Source organism: Tauraco erythrolophus, chromosome 9 (assembly GCF_009769465.1).
Source record: "Tauraco erythrolophus isolate bTauEry1 chromosome 9, bTauEry1.pri, whole genome shotgun sequence".
NCBI lineage: Eukaryota > Metazoa > Chordata > Aves > Musophagiformes > Musophagidae > Tauraco > Tauraco erythrolophus.
Window position 1 is genome coordinate 27,924,433 of NC_141473.1, and position 16,302 is coordinate 27,940,734.

Here is a 16,302-nt window from a genome sequence, read left to right on the forward strand (position 1 = left end):
TAATGGACATTTCAGGCATTTATTTTCCTTTGCTCCTCTTTGGTGGGATTGGAGGACTACTTGTCTTCTATCCTAAGTACGCTGTACTTTAAGCTGAGCAGTGTTTCTGACATGCCTGTTCAGCTTGCTTTGTTACGTATATTGACTGCAGATCTAATCCTGACATACTAATTCCAATAGTTTTTATTGACTTCAGTGTTTTTCTTTGAATTCACATCAGTAAGACCACTGTAGTTCCTAAAGCAACTTCATTATATGGCATTGAAAATAAATTTTATTGTGTACACAACAGCATTTTTTGTTTTAAAATTTTATTTCCCATGCACCCAACATCAGGATCCAGTCCAAAATTGTTATGTGGAGTCAAGACTTTCGAAGAATTAAATTCTGACTGAAAAGCTTCACTGCAAATTGCAGAACAAGTTGATATAAATAAATGGAAAAAAAAGAGATAGAAATTAATTATTAATGAAGAGACTGTCATTGTATTTGTCGGGGAGGCAGAAGTGCTTGGATTATTTCATGTTATTTCATGTGCTATGTAGCTGATGTATATAGAAAGGACACTGAGATTTAGTTGCCAGAAATCCAAATGTTAAGGAATGGCTCCATCTTAATGTACTCGAGTGTATAGCATCCCTCAGATTTCTATGTCCAAAAGTTAGAATAAATCAAATAATATAAAAAGGTGCATATCATTCTTCCAATCAGAAAAAAAAAAAAAGAGAATGTTAGAAATGTTAGTAGAGTCCAAAGATAAGCTATTCAATGATTCTATTTGAAGTAAAAGTTATATATAACCTCAATCATGAGAAGACGTACATAGGATCTGATGTGACCGTAAATATATTTTATTTATACTTTTTAAAAACTTTGCTAGCTTTTTCAGTTTAGCATTTGGGAAAGGAGACATTCAGCTCAAGTATACTTAGGCAGCCTGTTCACAGTATTTCTCTGCAAATCTCTGCTAGAACATTGTAAATCTGACCTGTGACTTCCTTGCTGTTTAAATCTTTTCTTTCTACATGAGCAGGTCTGCAGCCCTGCCCAAGTGCAGGGTCATAATAAGGTCTGACTTCTAGTGATCATTGTCTTTGCAAAGCATAGGGAAAGCCAGAAGGAAACATGAAAAATAATTAAGTAAAACACAAAATACTTGGTTATCAGTGTTTCTTGAAATTAAAATACTATTTTTCTTCTGACAAAAAAGAAAGAAAAAGTCCTTATTATCTAACTACTGTTAAGATTTGAACAGCCTGTATTGCTTTGCTTTATACTCCTCCCTGAAATCTGAACAGGGTGGCATGAAATCCCCCCCTCCCAAGCTTGTTATGGGAGAGCACTGTCTGCAGTGTAGAACTGACTGGCAGCAGCATCTTTATCACATGTTGTAATCTCATTATATTCCTAACGAGGAAAAAACACAGGAATTTTACCAGTTGGCTTGTTTTGTGTTAGCTAAATAAGTAGAATTTTCAGAATGCTTATAAACTGTAATGAATATGTTCCTAATTTTAAAATCCCTCTAAGGAAGCTATTCTTTAATTTATTTTCACTGTACATGTCCCTTTTCCTGCTTCTCACTAAACAGGCTTAACTACATGGTTATACCTCAAGAGGGTGATGCTTCCTGTATCTTCCTAATACTTAGCAGTGCAGTGAGCAAGGTGGCCCCCATTTTTTTTTCTTTTTTCTCCCCTTATAAAAATTCTGTCCATCCGTTGGATGAAAAAGTGGATGTTGAGGCTTGTCCTCCTATAGGAAAATGTGTTTAACTACCTTTATTTAACAAACATGATAGAACTCCAGTCATTTTCTGGGGAAATTATTCAGAAAGTTGCAAATAAGTGAAAGGCAGCTGAAATACCAGAACGTCATGAGTAAATTTAACATTAGCTTGCTTAGCTGCGTGTTCTTGTACTATCAGGAGCCGATTTTCTTAATGCTGACAAAGTTTATCAATGTTGTTCTTTGTGAGGGCTGTGCTAAAAGAAAAACAAAAAATCAGTATGAAAATCTGATCAACCATTAAAACAGGATTATTGTTTTATTTTGCCAGTCTTTAAGATGACCTTCAAACACAAATTCCCTTAAAATGTCCATGTTTCTGATACACTTTTTAAAGCAAGTACTCTGTACCATCATTACTTTTGAGCTGTGTGGATTCCTAAAAGCAAGTGCTTTTAATCCAGAAATTCTACAAATACTAAAAATGCTTGCTAGCTTATAATGCTCCTCCTCTCTAGTGTACAGAAGGATTTTTTTCTTTTATGACATTCTGTTCTGTTAACTCTCTGACCAGGGAAAAAGTGGTATAACTAAACTGTTGTGGAACGATCAAGGGATATGAAATCATCATATCCTACTGGCAGACAACATGGTATATACTAATCCAAATTGAAATACATTAATATGTTATGACAGCAGAAGGGCAAGCTCTCTCAGAAATAAGCAAACTATCCGTTCATTCACTGCAAAGTTTAAATGCATCAGAGGTAATGACAGAACATCAAACCAAATCTGTTGTATTATGAATAACCAACTTAATGATAGCTCTGGTAAAACAGATTCTTTGCATCATTTAAGTTTCATCAGTAATATTTTTGCAAAAACAATTAGATATAATCCTATTAATAAAAAGGAAAAAAATATGCTCAAAATCTTGAAATTGTGCTTTAATTTAAGAAATAGTTCTTAGAAAGTAGTTCTGTTTATCTTATGCACCGTTTTCATGTCGGCGTTGTCAGTAATACGTGGTTCACTTTATAACACCGGTATGTGTTTGTTCCTGTTGCTGATCTAACAGACCCTGAATGGATGCAGAAGAATGGTCTTAGAAATATTCTGCTTGGGTATCAGCAGAAGAGCTTTCAGCTTCACTTACAGAGTCACTGTTTTTGATAATAATATGTAGAATAGGTTGTTACAGAAGTTTTTCTGTGCTTAAATTGTAATGCTATCACTTACAGAAATCTTGATGACTTGAAAATTTCATGAGTTAGCTAGACAGCATGTACGGAATGTCAACACATTTCTAGTGTTCACTTTTCCTCTGATTTTTTTTTTCTCTTTTAGAATAATAGATGTTCACAGTATACGTACTGGCTATTAGCAGTAGATAATAATTTTTACTTATCAGAAGTACTTGATGATATTGGCGTTACATTTGCTACTATGAGCTCCAGTGACATTGTACGCAGGGTAGTAGGAATGGTTTTCTTATCTCAAGAACAAACTCAGGATTTGGTCCAACAGCTAAAGTTTTACCAGAGAGGTGTCTAAGGCCTGTAAACAGGCTTTGTTTAGCTGGTTAAATACTTTCCATTTGTTATATAGGATCCTTTAAACAGTTGCTCTTTTAGAGGTGAAATAACTTCTGTTTATGATACAGAACTTGAGCTGATGCTGCCAAGGCCTATGAATAAAACTGGAATAATTCTGTGCAGTGCAAACTGTCAAAGAGAAAGGATTTAGGGTATATGGGTAAACCTATGGCTTGTACTATAAAAAGAAAAGATTTTTTTACACGAACTAAGCCCAAAAAGTTGTGCCATTTCTGGCAAAAATATGTGCGACTCCATGTACATCACCATTATATTCAAGCAGTTCTGTCAGACACTCATTCTAGAGCTTACCTTTTTGTACTCACCCATTATAGAAAATCACCAAAGTGAGTGGGTGATAGAAGTCTATAATGAAAACACATTTCCACAGATAAATAAAAAGTCAAGGAGAGAGGGGTAAGCTTTGAATCTTTTTTTTTTTTTTTTTTTTTTCCTTGCAAGCTGCAGGCTACAGAGAGGTTCCCTTAAATAGCTGTGCTGGACCTCATGCAAGCAAATTATCATCTTTCTCAGAGACAACGAACTCTCTTCTACCTTGCCAAGGAAAACTAGGTGTTATTTTTCAGCAGTAGTTATTTTCAAATCAAGTAGAACTGTCTGTAGGCCAGAAAATGAATTACCATTGAAATAATTGATTCTAGCTATAAATTATTGAAATTGCAATAGATACAGTGTTCTTTGGTATGTAACATTACTTCTTGCATAGTGTTACGAGGAGCTCATTAAAATAACATCCACAAACCAGATGTAGCTATGTTTTTGTTATGATTGAAACAGCTTCTCATTCTAGTGTTTGTAGCTTATAAAGCACTTTGAGATTATGGTAAGGTTAATATTCTTGATAAATTTAAGAATATAATTCTCAAAAAAAGTACTGTATATGGCATTACCTTACTGTCTTCTGAAAGAAACAGCTTTGGTTACTACACAGCAGTTAAAAAAAAACCAAACCCTAGTTTGATTGGACAAGGTTGGTTGGACAAGGTTGTCTCACTCTTTTCTGCCTTTTCTCAGATCCACTCTAGCCTTATCCCATAGGTCTGCTCTTGCCAAGCAGTTCAGCATGTAAATGGTCTTACTGAGGGCATTGACTATCTTTTGTGTCAGCGCTGCAGCAAAAATGGAAACGAGGGGACTGCTGAGAGCAAAAATGGACAGGTTTACAGACTTGTCTTCAGCGAAGGACGATAAAGGCACTGCTTTGTTCTCTTACTGCACTTCAGCATTACAAGGTGCTGAGCTCATCATTCTTCAGGGCTCTTCAGTGTGCCTGCAGAGGAAATAAAAGGGTGAGAGAAGCACAGCTGTGTGCGGTTACTCCGTATCTGTACCTAGAGGCTTAGTCTAAGAAATTAAAATCCAGCACTACAGTGGTTTTGGGCAGTACGAGGAATTTAGGTAAGCAGGGTGTGCTTACCTGAGCTGGCTATTGGCCAAAGCACTGAATGTAACAGAGCTTCTCTAGTGAAAACTGAGGTCTCTGACTGCTGTGGTTAGGACCTGGGTGTCTCTCTCCATCCAAAAGATGGCACTTTCTACTTCAGTTTGTCTACAAAAAAAGCTATGAAATAGTCACTAAAAATGCCTTTTCCCTTCACTGTCTTAATGTTCTAGATTTCCTCTCCAAACGTTGAGTCTACCTCAGTCATCAGATGTAGGAAAACTCAGCCATGTTTAAGAAATGTTTCTCTTTGAATTAGAAGAAAAACAACACCCAAAACTGTAGTCCTATTTCTAATCTGTTTTAAGATTATGGATTTCATTTAAATGTTTTGTGCTGCTTGTAGTTCTTTCTAGATCTCTGTACTGATAGTTGCTGAAATAACAAGCATCTGTGTTAAACTGATGGAAGTATCTGCTATAGGTTCATGTTTTAGTGATACTGATGCAATTCAAAAGACTATTGTACCATGTGTTTCTCTTTGAAAGATCCTGGAATTGAGAATATTGAGATTTTTTAGGGGGGAGAAGCTGCTCTCAGTTTCATGATACAGAAATCTATTTTGGCTCATCTGGTGTGTAATGAGATTTTTTTTTTTTTTTTTTTAAGAAAAAAAAAAAAAACGTGAACAATATCTTTGAATAATTTCAAGTTTCCACAACAGGATGCCTTGGACAGCAAAACCAACAAAGTTGAGCTAATGCTAATGCATTGACAAGGTATCTGCTGCTACACTGACCTCATGCCTGGCTGGGTTCATTCTGTTTAATGCAAAAAAGTATGTTATCAAAAATCAACATGTGATGTTTAAAAAACAGATTTCAAATCAGGTTAGGATCTGAGTGTGAGTAATTAGAGATGGTAGAGTTGCTTCAGCATATCTATATCAAGAAAATAGCAGGATGCAGCTGCCTATTAGAGCCCTAGAAGCATTGCATTTAGTCTTTGTATGCAAGACTTGCAGAGCAAAAAGTTTGTGTGGAAGAAATTCTGCTTCCGTCATCCTCCGCGTGCATTTGTTAAGCGCACGGTTTTATGTGTTTGCAGTGCGTCACAGCACTCCGGGGCTGTGTACGTGCTGTGCCATCAGAGCACAGCCAGCAGGCACAGAACACTGCTTCAGAGCAGCTCGTAATGCTCCCAAATAACTCAGTATTACTGGCTGTCATATGACCTCATGATGTCCTAAAACCCCTTTTTTAACTTAATTTTGTCAGTCAAGACATGGGTTATTTTGCAACTTCAGAATACTTGTTTGAGATGTGTTGCTGTCCAAATTAAAATACTTCCAGAATTCCCATATCACATTCTTCATATGATGGCTCTGTCTCATCCATATCATTGTTCAAAGTCTGCCAGGACTCAAGTGGCAACAGTATTACAATAACCCAGTGATCAGCTGGCTTAATTAAAGCAAAATCCCCGCATCTGTCCCTCTCAGAGAAAATTTCAGATGGAGAGAGTTGAGTATAGTGACATCCTCTTCTGTGTTTATGGTTGATAGAGACATGCAGAGGAGAGGAAGAGGATGTAAAGGAGGAGATACCCTTATTCAGCATGGTTTACTTCACTGTTGCAGGAAGTGTCAAGAAAAGTAGTAGATGGCATGAATACTGGTTTATTTTGGAGATATGGTCCCTGTCCACCTAATGGGATGGGAAATATATTTTAAGAAAACCCTAGTTTGAATAGAAGGGCTCTGTAGAGTTTCTTAGATTTGCAGAACCTACATAATGTCAGTTTTCAAGCATCAAAGGTAAGAAACTAGTTAATGATATGTATAACTTTACTCACCTGCCTTGATTGTCTGTATTGTTGAGGCAGCTCTTCTGCAACTGGAGTGTAAGAGTCTCATCCGATCAGGAGTTTAGATCGCAAAGATTTCTTCCTCTCTTTCCCTCTTCCCCTCTCCTTCCCCCCGCCCTGTTTGAGGCAGATCACTATTCATGTTGCAAAATTCTTCAATTTGCTTCCTGTTTATCTGATCTTTGTGTGTTACTGAGGGGGAAAAATTACCATCTACATTGCAGAATTCTAATTACAAAATTTCTGCTGTAGTCTTCAAACTGCATTCAGATAATTTCAAGTATGCACAAGTGGCTGAACATAGAGCTGTCTGAACTAGCAATCAGCGGGCATTTTTAGTTTTGAGCAGCCAGCAAATTGAATTGGTAAAATTCATTCTGATGCCAGCAGGGGGGGGTGCTCTTGACTGCTGCTAGTTAAGAGATTCATTGAAAGTGCAACATAATGGGAAGGGAGTTTTGTAATAAGCAGTCATATAGCTCTCTTGATTAACAGGCCTGTTAGGTTAAGAGGTACATTGTTCCAGTACTTCGTGGTGTGATGACAAGAAGGGCAGGGAGTGGAGCTTGCCATGGTGTAGCTCCTTAGCCTTGCAAAAAGAAAGAGAGTAAAAAAGGAAAATGAAACAAAAAAAAAGTATTACTGTTCAATTCAGCAAAAAGAAAAGAAATTGATAGCCAAATTTCTCTGCTTTTCACTCTATTAAAACCTCACTCTCATCATTTTCGCCTTACTGTCAACAACCCTGAGAGTTCAGGCATCTGAAACTCTACAGAGCTGTGTCACAGGCAGTGAATGCAGTATTTCAGTTATGAGTGCAATATTATTCAGATTGAAGATTTCAAAGGTTTGGGGTAATCAAATTTTCTTGTTGGTGGTTAACATTACAGTAATGTTTGTTTGCAAGTAAGGTATATGTTCCTTTAAAGATACAGCTTGATATAGTTGTCAGCCCCATATCTAACTTGAAATAAAAGCTAGGTGTTACAAGCATATGTAGAAAATAGGATACCTTTTATAAGGTCTAACTGTCTCAACTGTTGTTGTAAAATTACACAGAGAAATATTAAGTGTTGAACCTTGGACTGGCCCAGCACCTCTCTCAACTGTGATAAAGGATGATGATGATGATCTCAATTTATGATTGTGGTATCACTGACAACTATGTCTATTATATTTTTTAAATGCACTACTTTTCATCAGTCGGCTAAGATACATGCTTACAGTATTGCAGAATGAGGTCATGATTGAACGCGTGGTGCTACTTGTACGTTGTCTGACTTTTTGCCAACGTGCTCAACTTGAATTAGCAGCCTGAGAAAGCCTGAATATGTTCGCAAGTGGTATCATACCACTTAGCCATAACATTAAATGGATAATTAAAAACTGTATTGACTCAATCGCGTCTGATCAGCACTGTTACCTGAGTAGGACTGAAATTAAAGGAGATTTCAAATTTGGAAGAGTGCCTGGGACGGGATTCAGATTGAGCTGGGTGGCTCCAGTCAGCAGCAGGTATTTGGAATTGCTGAGATTCTGCTTGAGACGGACCAGAGGGAGCATGGTGTCAACTCTTTTTCCCCAAGATGTCATATAGATATTTTCCGGTCTACTATAAATGCCTTTACCCCCTGAACTCCAGGGATTGATAGGTAGCCTGTTCTAGTGCTTGGTGATCTTTAATACCTAGAACATATTCCCAGTATTTACTCGTAGTCACTTGTACACCGAGCAGATGAATTTTGCTACGTTTCTAATTTTCTGTTTGGGCATTTGATATTTTTCCCATCTATAGTATTTCATACATGTCTTTGGCCTGGTTTTTGGAACATTTCTCCAGTTTATGAAGATTATTTTAAACTCTTACCCTGTCCTCTTAAGCGTTTTCAGATTCTTCTGCCTGTTGCCTTCTACGAGTTGTGCGTTTTACTCTGATTGTTTAAGTTGCGACTGAATGTATAGAAATAACCTGTACCTAGGACAAGTTATGATTTGACAAAGGACTGTTAATGATCTGGGTAAAATCTGTACTACTGTCATCTGGGCTATGTTCCTCTGTTATGACAGGGTCATATAGGGCAATGTCAAAAGGCATGTTAGAGTTGAGGTACGTTACATCCACTACCTTCCTTACACTTACAAAGCCGGTTAACTCATCACATAAGAAAACTGCACTGTGCTGGCGGATTCGTGATGATGTTCTGTGTTACTCACCTAATGTTTGTTTAGTAGTTTGTTCTGTTGTCTGTCTGGGTACCTGTAATTTCTGAGATTCACCTTTTTACCATCTTAAAACCAGAGATTTGATGTGCCTTCAAGGTTTCTAAATGAATGAATTCCTGAAGATAATCATTAGCGGTTATAAGGTTTGCCCGGGCTAGTTCCTTTGAGGTGCTCTAAGGTAAATTTGAGCAGGGTCTGCTGACTTGAATATGTTGAACTTACCAAATGTGTTGTAGTTAGTTCTTTGTGTTTTCTGAATCATATTCCTATGATGCGTCTGTTCATATTCCTATGATGTGTTTGTTGTCATGTTTCTGAGAAATCTCAGTGTTAATTTAAAAGGCCAGGAAGTCCCTTGCATACGGGTTCACTGGAGGAAAGCCTTCCAAGTACCAAGTGAGTGTCTGACTTCAGTAGGCAACCTGAAACAGGGTCTTTGGAGGATATATGATCTGTTCTGTTCAACTTTCATTTTGAAATAAAAGTAAGTCTTTAGCTATCACAATTGAAAGAAAAACTTTAAATACAGTTAATGAAAAAATTTGTGAGCCTACGAAGAAACTGGAAATAAAAAGTGAACTACCCTATTAGTGTTGACCAGGAGGATTGCTGAGGAGTGCTGTACAAAAGCTAAATTCTGGGGAAGAACCGCCTAGAGAAAGCCCTCTTGAGCGTGTAAAACCAGTTTGTTTTACAGAGCCTCTTTCTGCATTTAGCAGAGTGCCTAGAAGAAGAATTTAGGTGGAAAATGACTCTTGGCAAAATCAAAATTTTATTAGAAATGTCTGTTTTCTATTAAGTAGCTAAGGGTTTTGTTGTCCTTTTGAGAGAAAGAAGGGTTTTTTGTGCAGTTTGACAGTGGAAGCACTTTCTTTCAAATGTAGATTTTTTAAATTTTTTTTATTTTTTTTTTAGCTAAAATGAATTTGCGATTTGTTTTCCCTCACATTTTTTATTAAGAACTTGAGCAATGAGTAATAGTTTGAAGCAATGAGTAAGAGTTTGACTGACTGACTGCTCAAGACTCACACACAAGTTCAGATGCTTAGTCTTCTGCTTGCAGTGCTTGCTATGGTATGGCTTCACCCACTTCCAGGTAGGCTTTAGCAGAATGGCGCTGTGGCCATCAGGGTGCAGTCAGTGTCGGGGCTCTGTGCCCTGGCATCTGGAAACTGCATTTGTCCATGGTGAGGTACAGGGCAGTGCTTTCTCTGGCAGAGGAAATTAAGAAAAGGAAACAGCCTGTTGTGAGGACTCATACTGATTTAGACTTTGCAGTCTATTCAGTGAAGACACTGCAATTGTAGATTGGCTTTCACGGGCTCAGGATTTTACGATTCTCTGTATTTTCTGAGTTACCTTGTAGAATTTTTTCCATCATTAGCAAGATGTCAGTTGAGAGTAGTGGCTTGGCCTCTGGCCAGCAGGGTCTCAGCGCTCATAACTTCGTGTTTTAAAATGAACCGAGCATTAAGCAGACAACGCATTTCTTAAGTTACTGTGTGCTCACTGATGAGCAGGTGTCTCTGCCTTCGTTCCTGTCCAGTTTCAAAATAAATAGTTCAATGATAATGTGCTTTTTCAAAACAGAAAAAGGGAGAGCTCTTTCTTATTTCTTTTACAGTCCTGAGTAGCACTCTGAAATGCGTTCCTCTCTAGCGGTACAGTAAGTGATGCCTAAAGGAGTTTAAATAATGTTTACACATTAATGAGACATTGCCTGCAGGAGTCTTTAACAAGGTGGTTTTTTTAGAGGAGCTTTCTCTCTACTTCCTACTGATCCCTTCCCTAACGTCTAGTCGTCAGTGGCTGAACTATGGTGATGCTGAAAGTAGGAAAGGGGAACAGGTAGATTTCCAAGTGTCTAAGTGTCCTCCAGATCTCATAGCAGCCCACTCTTCACTCCTATTGGTAACGTAGCATGAAATGTGAGATATCTTGTTGTTCTGCTGTTGTTCTTTTGCTTGTGTTTTTTTTATTTTTATCTTATTTTTGCAAGTTTGGACCCAGAGTCTCAGCCTGGACATTAGCAACAACCAGACTGTTGGCTTTTTGGGGAGAACCAGTCCTGGACACAGATAATTGCAGTGTGATTAATTTAGAAATAAACTTTCAGATGGAAATAGGGATGGGAAAATTATATTTTCTTGTATTGTAAGCTATTTAGGATAGGGACTTTCTTTGGCTCCACACAAGGAAATGGTGTTCTGTTTCTTGTGGAGTTCCTTGACTATTGTTTCAATGCGAAGCAGTAATGACAATGTTGAGAATAATCTCTTTTATCTATGCTTCTGAATTTGAAATCATCCTGTGCCACTAGAAGGCAATATAAAAGCTCTGCTGTGTATAACCGCATCATAGCTTGCCAGAATGACCGCAATATTGTGTTTATACTATGCAGATTTTCATAAGGATACATTCTTGGCTGATAGCTGACTTGCTGGCCTAGAGACACAGTTGACTGCTTTTAATCCTTAACTCCAATCTTTGATTTTCCTAGTTTTACTAGTCCTTCTAGATCAGCTCCCATTTCCAGGAGAAGTCAAAAATGAAAAAAAAAAAAAAAAATCTTCTTTCCTTATTTAATGTGTTTGGTAAGTACTTCTTGCACAGGCCTATTCACTCTAAAACTGTAGTGAACGTGCTTCCCAGTATGACATTGTTGAAATGCAGCAACTGGGATGCTGATCACAGTGTAGGAGAACACTGCCCTACAGTGTCAGTGTAGAGGAGGGCATTTTCACCTAAAGGTCCTGGGCACTGATCTTGCGAACAGGGCCAGAAACTGCTTGTGACACACAGATAGAGACTCAGGGACTTCTCATCCTGAAGTCTCAAGTAAAGTAAAACGTGTTCTGTATAATCTTGGCATAAATTTCTCTTGCATTATTTATTCTGGAAAAGCTTTGTCTCTCCAGCTTTCATGGAACTACCAGGCCTTTCTTGTGGCGAGTGGTTGAATAACGGGATCAGCAGAAGACTCCTGTGTTCAGTTTTCTGTGCTTGCACTGGAAACTGCTGGAGAGCAGTACCTCATGCTGTTTTTGTACTGTGGCTATTACAGCAGATTCAGTTGCCTAATATTAGTGCTGATAAGTGGGTTAATGTAACTTTGCAAAGAGCTTAAGTAACCCCTAATGAAGCTTTCTCTCTTTTCCTTTGCAGGTGGTTAGTCGAGTGGCAGCTCAGCAAGGATTTGACTTGGATCTTGGATACAGGCTTCTGGCAGTATGTGCGGCCAACAGGGACAAATTCACTCCAAAATCAGCTGGTAGGAAAAGCCTTTTTTTGGTGTGCTGTTGATTCTTGGATGGTCATATTCTGAATGAATGCTATCTGGTACTGTCTTGCATTCTTTAAAAATCAAAACCAAACCCAAACACGTGTTTGGTGGTGATAGTGCTGCTGCTTTTAGCATTTCAATGGGATGCTGTTCTGCGGATACATGACTTTGGAAATTTGTATTTTCCCCAACTAGTGCTGTTCATTGCCCTATTTGATCTTACAGATGAAATGTTATTTCCAGAAGCACTGATGTTCAGTAATTTCATGGTGGAAATGGACACACTCATGCCCCTCCATCTTAGTAAACTGTTGGTTTTCTGTCATGCGTCAAGCTCTAAATATTTCACATTTATTCTATGCTGCCTGATGTATGTATTGCCAAACTTTTATTCCTTGACTGCATATGTCTGTGCAAAGAAGTACTATGGTTTCTCGTACATCTAGTCCTTAGTTTTAGAGTTTTGAGTGAAGAGTAGGTGGCAATGCTATTGGTATAGTATTAAGTAGCCATTTTTCCAGTATTTTACAGCAATAATCTGTTATAGGGCTCTGATCAAGTAGCAATACTTGATCATGATGTATTGCCTTTGCTTCTCTATATAGTGCGAGTAGAAAATGCACTTTAGGGTCTTTCTGTTTCTCACATGTTTGATTTAACTGGAGCATTTAATTCTGGTTCTCCTTTTCTTAGCTGATGAATGTCAACATAATGTGCACTGGCTTGGAAAACAGGCTGATAACTGTTCCATTCTAGACTGAGCATGGATAACTTTTCTGCTTAGAAAACTGGTATGCAGTCCCTGTTTTAGAATATCAGAAAAGGCTACTTTCTTCTGAAACAGTAATTTGTAGCCAACTGATTGGGTTGTTAACGTTTCTTTTCAGTTTTTGTCAGCCCCAAACTTCTTTACTCATGGCTACCTTTTTTCCTAAGTGCTCTATGCAGTTCCTCTTGCAAAAGTGGCTTTCACATCAAGGCATATCCACTGGGCTTACGGATTTATCTTTTGTATGGGAAGGGATAATTAATTTTACTAAATGTTGAGTAAACTATCTAATGTTCATCTGGGAAAACTGTGTGCAAGATAAAGCATTCAGTTGATCAGGCACGATCTCCTTTTTGTCTGAATTTTTAGTAAGTTAACTATCACATCTCTTCTTGATTTATTTTTTTAAAAGCTTGTCAAATGAGGTTTCCCAACTATAAGTGCATTAAGTGAGACCTTAAAACTCTATTTCCCTTGAAAATATACCCGTTAAAAATAGTCATACCCCCCTCTTTTGCCAGTTCTTCCTGAGGTGTGTCTCTATTGGTGTGTTAGTGAAGGTGAGGTTCTCAGTCTTTGGATCTTTTTGTGTCGTTGCCATTTTTCTTTACGGCTTGGATGAGGGGATAGTCTTGAAAACCACTAGTCAGTCGTCACGTCCTAGAAAAGTCCAGTGTCAGTGTTTGATTTCTACCAGTAATTACTTTTTGGGAATATATGCTTCTTTTCCAACTCATTACCCTAGCAATCTGTACAGATTTCAATCTTCCCATTGTTAATTGATACAATGCTGGGAAAGCTGGTAATGAAATCATGTGCTCTTCTCTCCGTGTATTCTAAAAACCTTCTGAGTCCTTTGCTTCACTTTGTATTTCTCAGTTGCATATACAACTAATTTATTTCCAATGATCTTAAATGCTTGGTTTCACAACTGCTTTAATTTTACCGTGTATGCAGTTGTTTCAGCAGTTACTCCTGGGCTTTCATCATGCCCATCCACATTATGTTTTTTAGTGCTCTTACTGTCCGTATTAAATACTCATATTTTGGGGCATACCATAACATATTTTGTGAAATGTCACGTATAGCCCCTACTCTAAGGATGTCACATTCACATACAATCTGTGATAGGTACATTGTTTACTGGACAACCTGAAAGACTTGACAGGCTGGGATTACAAATGTGAGGTCATTTCAGATCATCCTGACTTTTTTGAAAGGGTTAATTTCAACATCAGAGTGCATTAACATTTTTGGATTTCAAAACTAACAGTGACTCTGCTCCCTCATTCAGTTTTTGTAAAAATGTTGAGATTGTCTGCTTTTTTTTGTAAGCAGTGTGCATCATTGAAAGCCTCCTTTCATGATTTGCTTAAGTTGTTGTCCAGGATGCTTGCATGTTGTTTTGAGTAACTCATTCTTTCTCCTATTACATCTGTTGAAAGACACCTTCAACACTTCTTCCAGTGGCTTTCCTACACAAGTCCCCTGATATAGATATCAAATGGCGTTATTTTTAATGAACAAGCATTTGTTTTTCCTTCCTCCAGGCCTAAAGGGAATTTACAATTGTTTGAATTCATTCCTCCAAGTATGAATGTAATGCTGCCAAAGGGATTGCTCTGGAAACATTTTTAATCCATATTGTTTAGTGTCCGACATTCTGAAATGTAAGGAGGAAGAAACTTCTTCTAATTAAAACATTTGAGTAGGTGTTGAGTAGGGGGAGAAAATAGTTGCGCCAGATCCTTTCAAGCGCCACCCACGGTTAGTACCTCTTTACAGCTTAGGACAAGGCTTGTTGGCTGATGCCCTGCAGGCTGGGATGCCTGGAGTGGCCTGGCAGTGGTGGCTGCAGGGTTCGCAGCTCTGCTGTGTGGAGCAGGTGGACCATTCCAGCCTGATGTCCCTCAGGTCTGCTGGTTTGCAAAGGCAGCCGAGCCAGTGCAATTTGGTAGTCCCGCTCCTGCTCTCCAGCAGTTCCCAGCGGCAGCTTGCTCAGGGACCTGTTCTGGCAGAAGAGCTTTTGCTGGTATGGCTTGTTTTCTGTTTAACTGGCTCTCTGCAGGGCCCCAGGAGGGTGAGGGTCCCCGTGGCAGTGCCTGAGGGCCTTGGTTATCCCTGATGGAAGAGAGATGGAGCCTGAGGCTAGAGGGCAGAGCAGCCAGCTGCCAAACTACCTCAACTTTATGGGAAACCCGCACCCCTGGCTCATGCAATTGGCGCTGTGCTGTTTCATCCCAACTGGTTTAAACTATTTTGGTAGCAGGTCCCTGCTAAGATGAAGAGGTTGAGGAATGATTACAGGAGCTGCAGGTGGCAGATCAGAGCACAGGCAAGCATGGGGGGAAGTGAGGGAATTGAGAGGCTGGAGCCAGGTGGGACAGCAACCTTCTCAGGTGGCACAGCCACCTTCTCAAGTGGCACAGCCTCAGCCGAGGGAAGGCAAGGGAAGAGACCAAGAGCTGTCAGCTCCTTAGAGAGCATTTCCCATCTAGGAGTGTTTGGTGTTGCCCAGACAGTGTTTGATGTCGTGCTTTTTTGTCTGTTTTGTTTTACTTGGCCATTGAGATAGTTAACAATTAGCTAATACAAATTGTTTTGGATAATGCCTTAAGGGAAGACCCGTGTGGCATGAAAAGTATTAAAAAGTTGTCATGCCTGCTTTTAAATAGTAATGATGATTTAATCACTGTGCCTTTTGTCTCTGCTTTCTGGTGTTTGTAACTGAAATAATAGCTGTGCCCCCTTTTATTCTTCTAGCCCATGCTGCTGCATCTGGGCTGCTGCCTCTGCAGGAGGTCAAACTCAGCATTTCCCACCCTGAAGACAAATGACAAAGCCTTTAAAAATAGATGTGTCTCTTTTTATGACAGCTGCTCCCCAAGCCTTCCATGGCAAATTCCTTTGCCTTGTTGTGACACCTGTAGGGAATAGCCCAGCAGGTTAGCTGCCTGCTCATTTACTTTCAAACTGCAGCAACCTCAGTCGCTCTTTAGTATGTGTGTGCGTGGGTGCTAGCGTGTTCCATTTTTCTTCCATAAACCTGAAGACCTTCTTTCTCAATAGCGCTTGCTTGGACCTTTTCCGAGCATGATATCTGCTGCTTTTGTCCTTACTGTAGATTTAAGTGGTTCGGTAGTTTTATTTTAAGGTATGTTATTCAAGTGAAACAGAGTTCACTGATTGTTTATTAAAAAAATGAAAAGAGGGAGGGAATAATATTTTGTTCAGAAATATTTTTTTAAAAAACACTTTATTGAGCTACTGAACTTCATTGCTCTTGTAGCTACTTCTGCTTTTGTCAGGAGGCCAAGCTGAGGCCAGACAAGGGGACCACAGGATGAGATCATACAGAGAGCTTTGTCAGAGAAAGACAGTCTTCAGTATCTCTGTAAAAAGAGAGAGGGAGGAAGGAGCCTGAGGGCAGAGCTGT

The 16,302-nt window shown here is 38.8% G+C and overlaps 1 protein-coding gene across 1 annotated transcript in view; it reads left to right on the top strand.

Annotated features, from left to right (window-relative positions):
• ZMIZ1 (zinc finger MIZ-type containing 1) overlaps positions 1-16,302 on the top strand; it is a 155,850-nt gene that overhangs the window by 17,082 nt on the left and 122,466 nt on the right. The window contains exon 3 of the mRNA XM_086616467.1: positions 11,980-12,085. Coding sequence (XP_086472593.1) covers positions 11,980-12,085 — 106 coding nt within the window. The remainder of the gene's footprint in view (positions 1-11,979; positions 12,086-16,302) is intronic.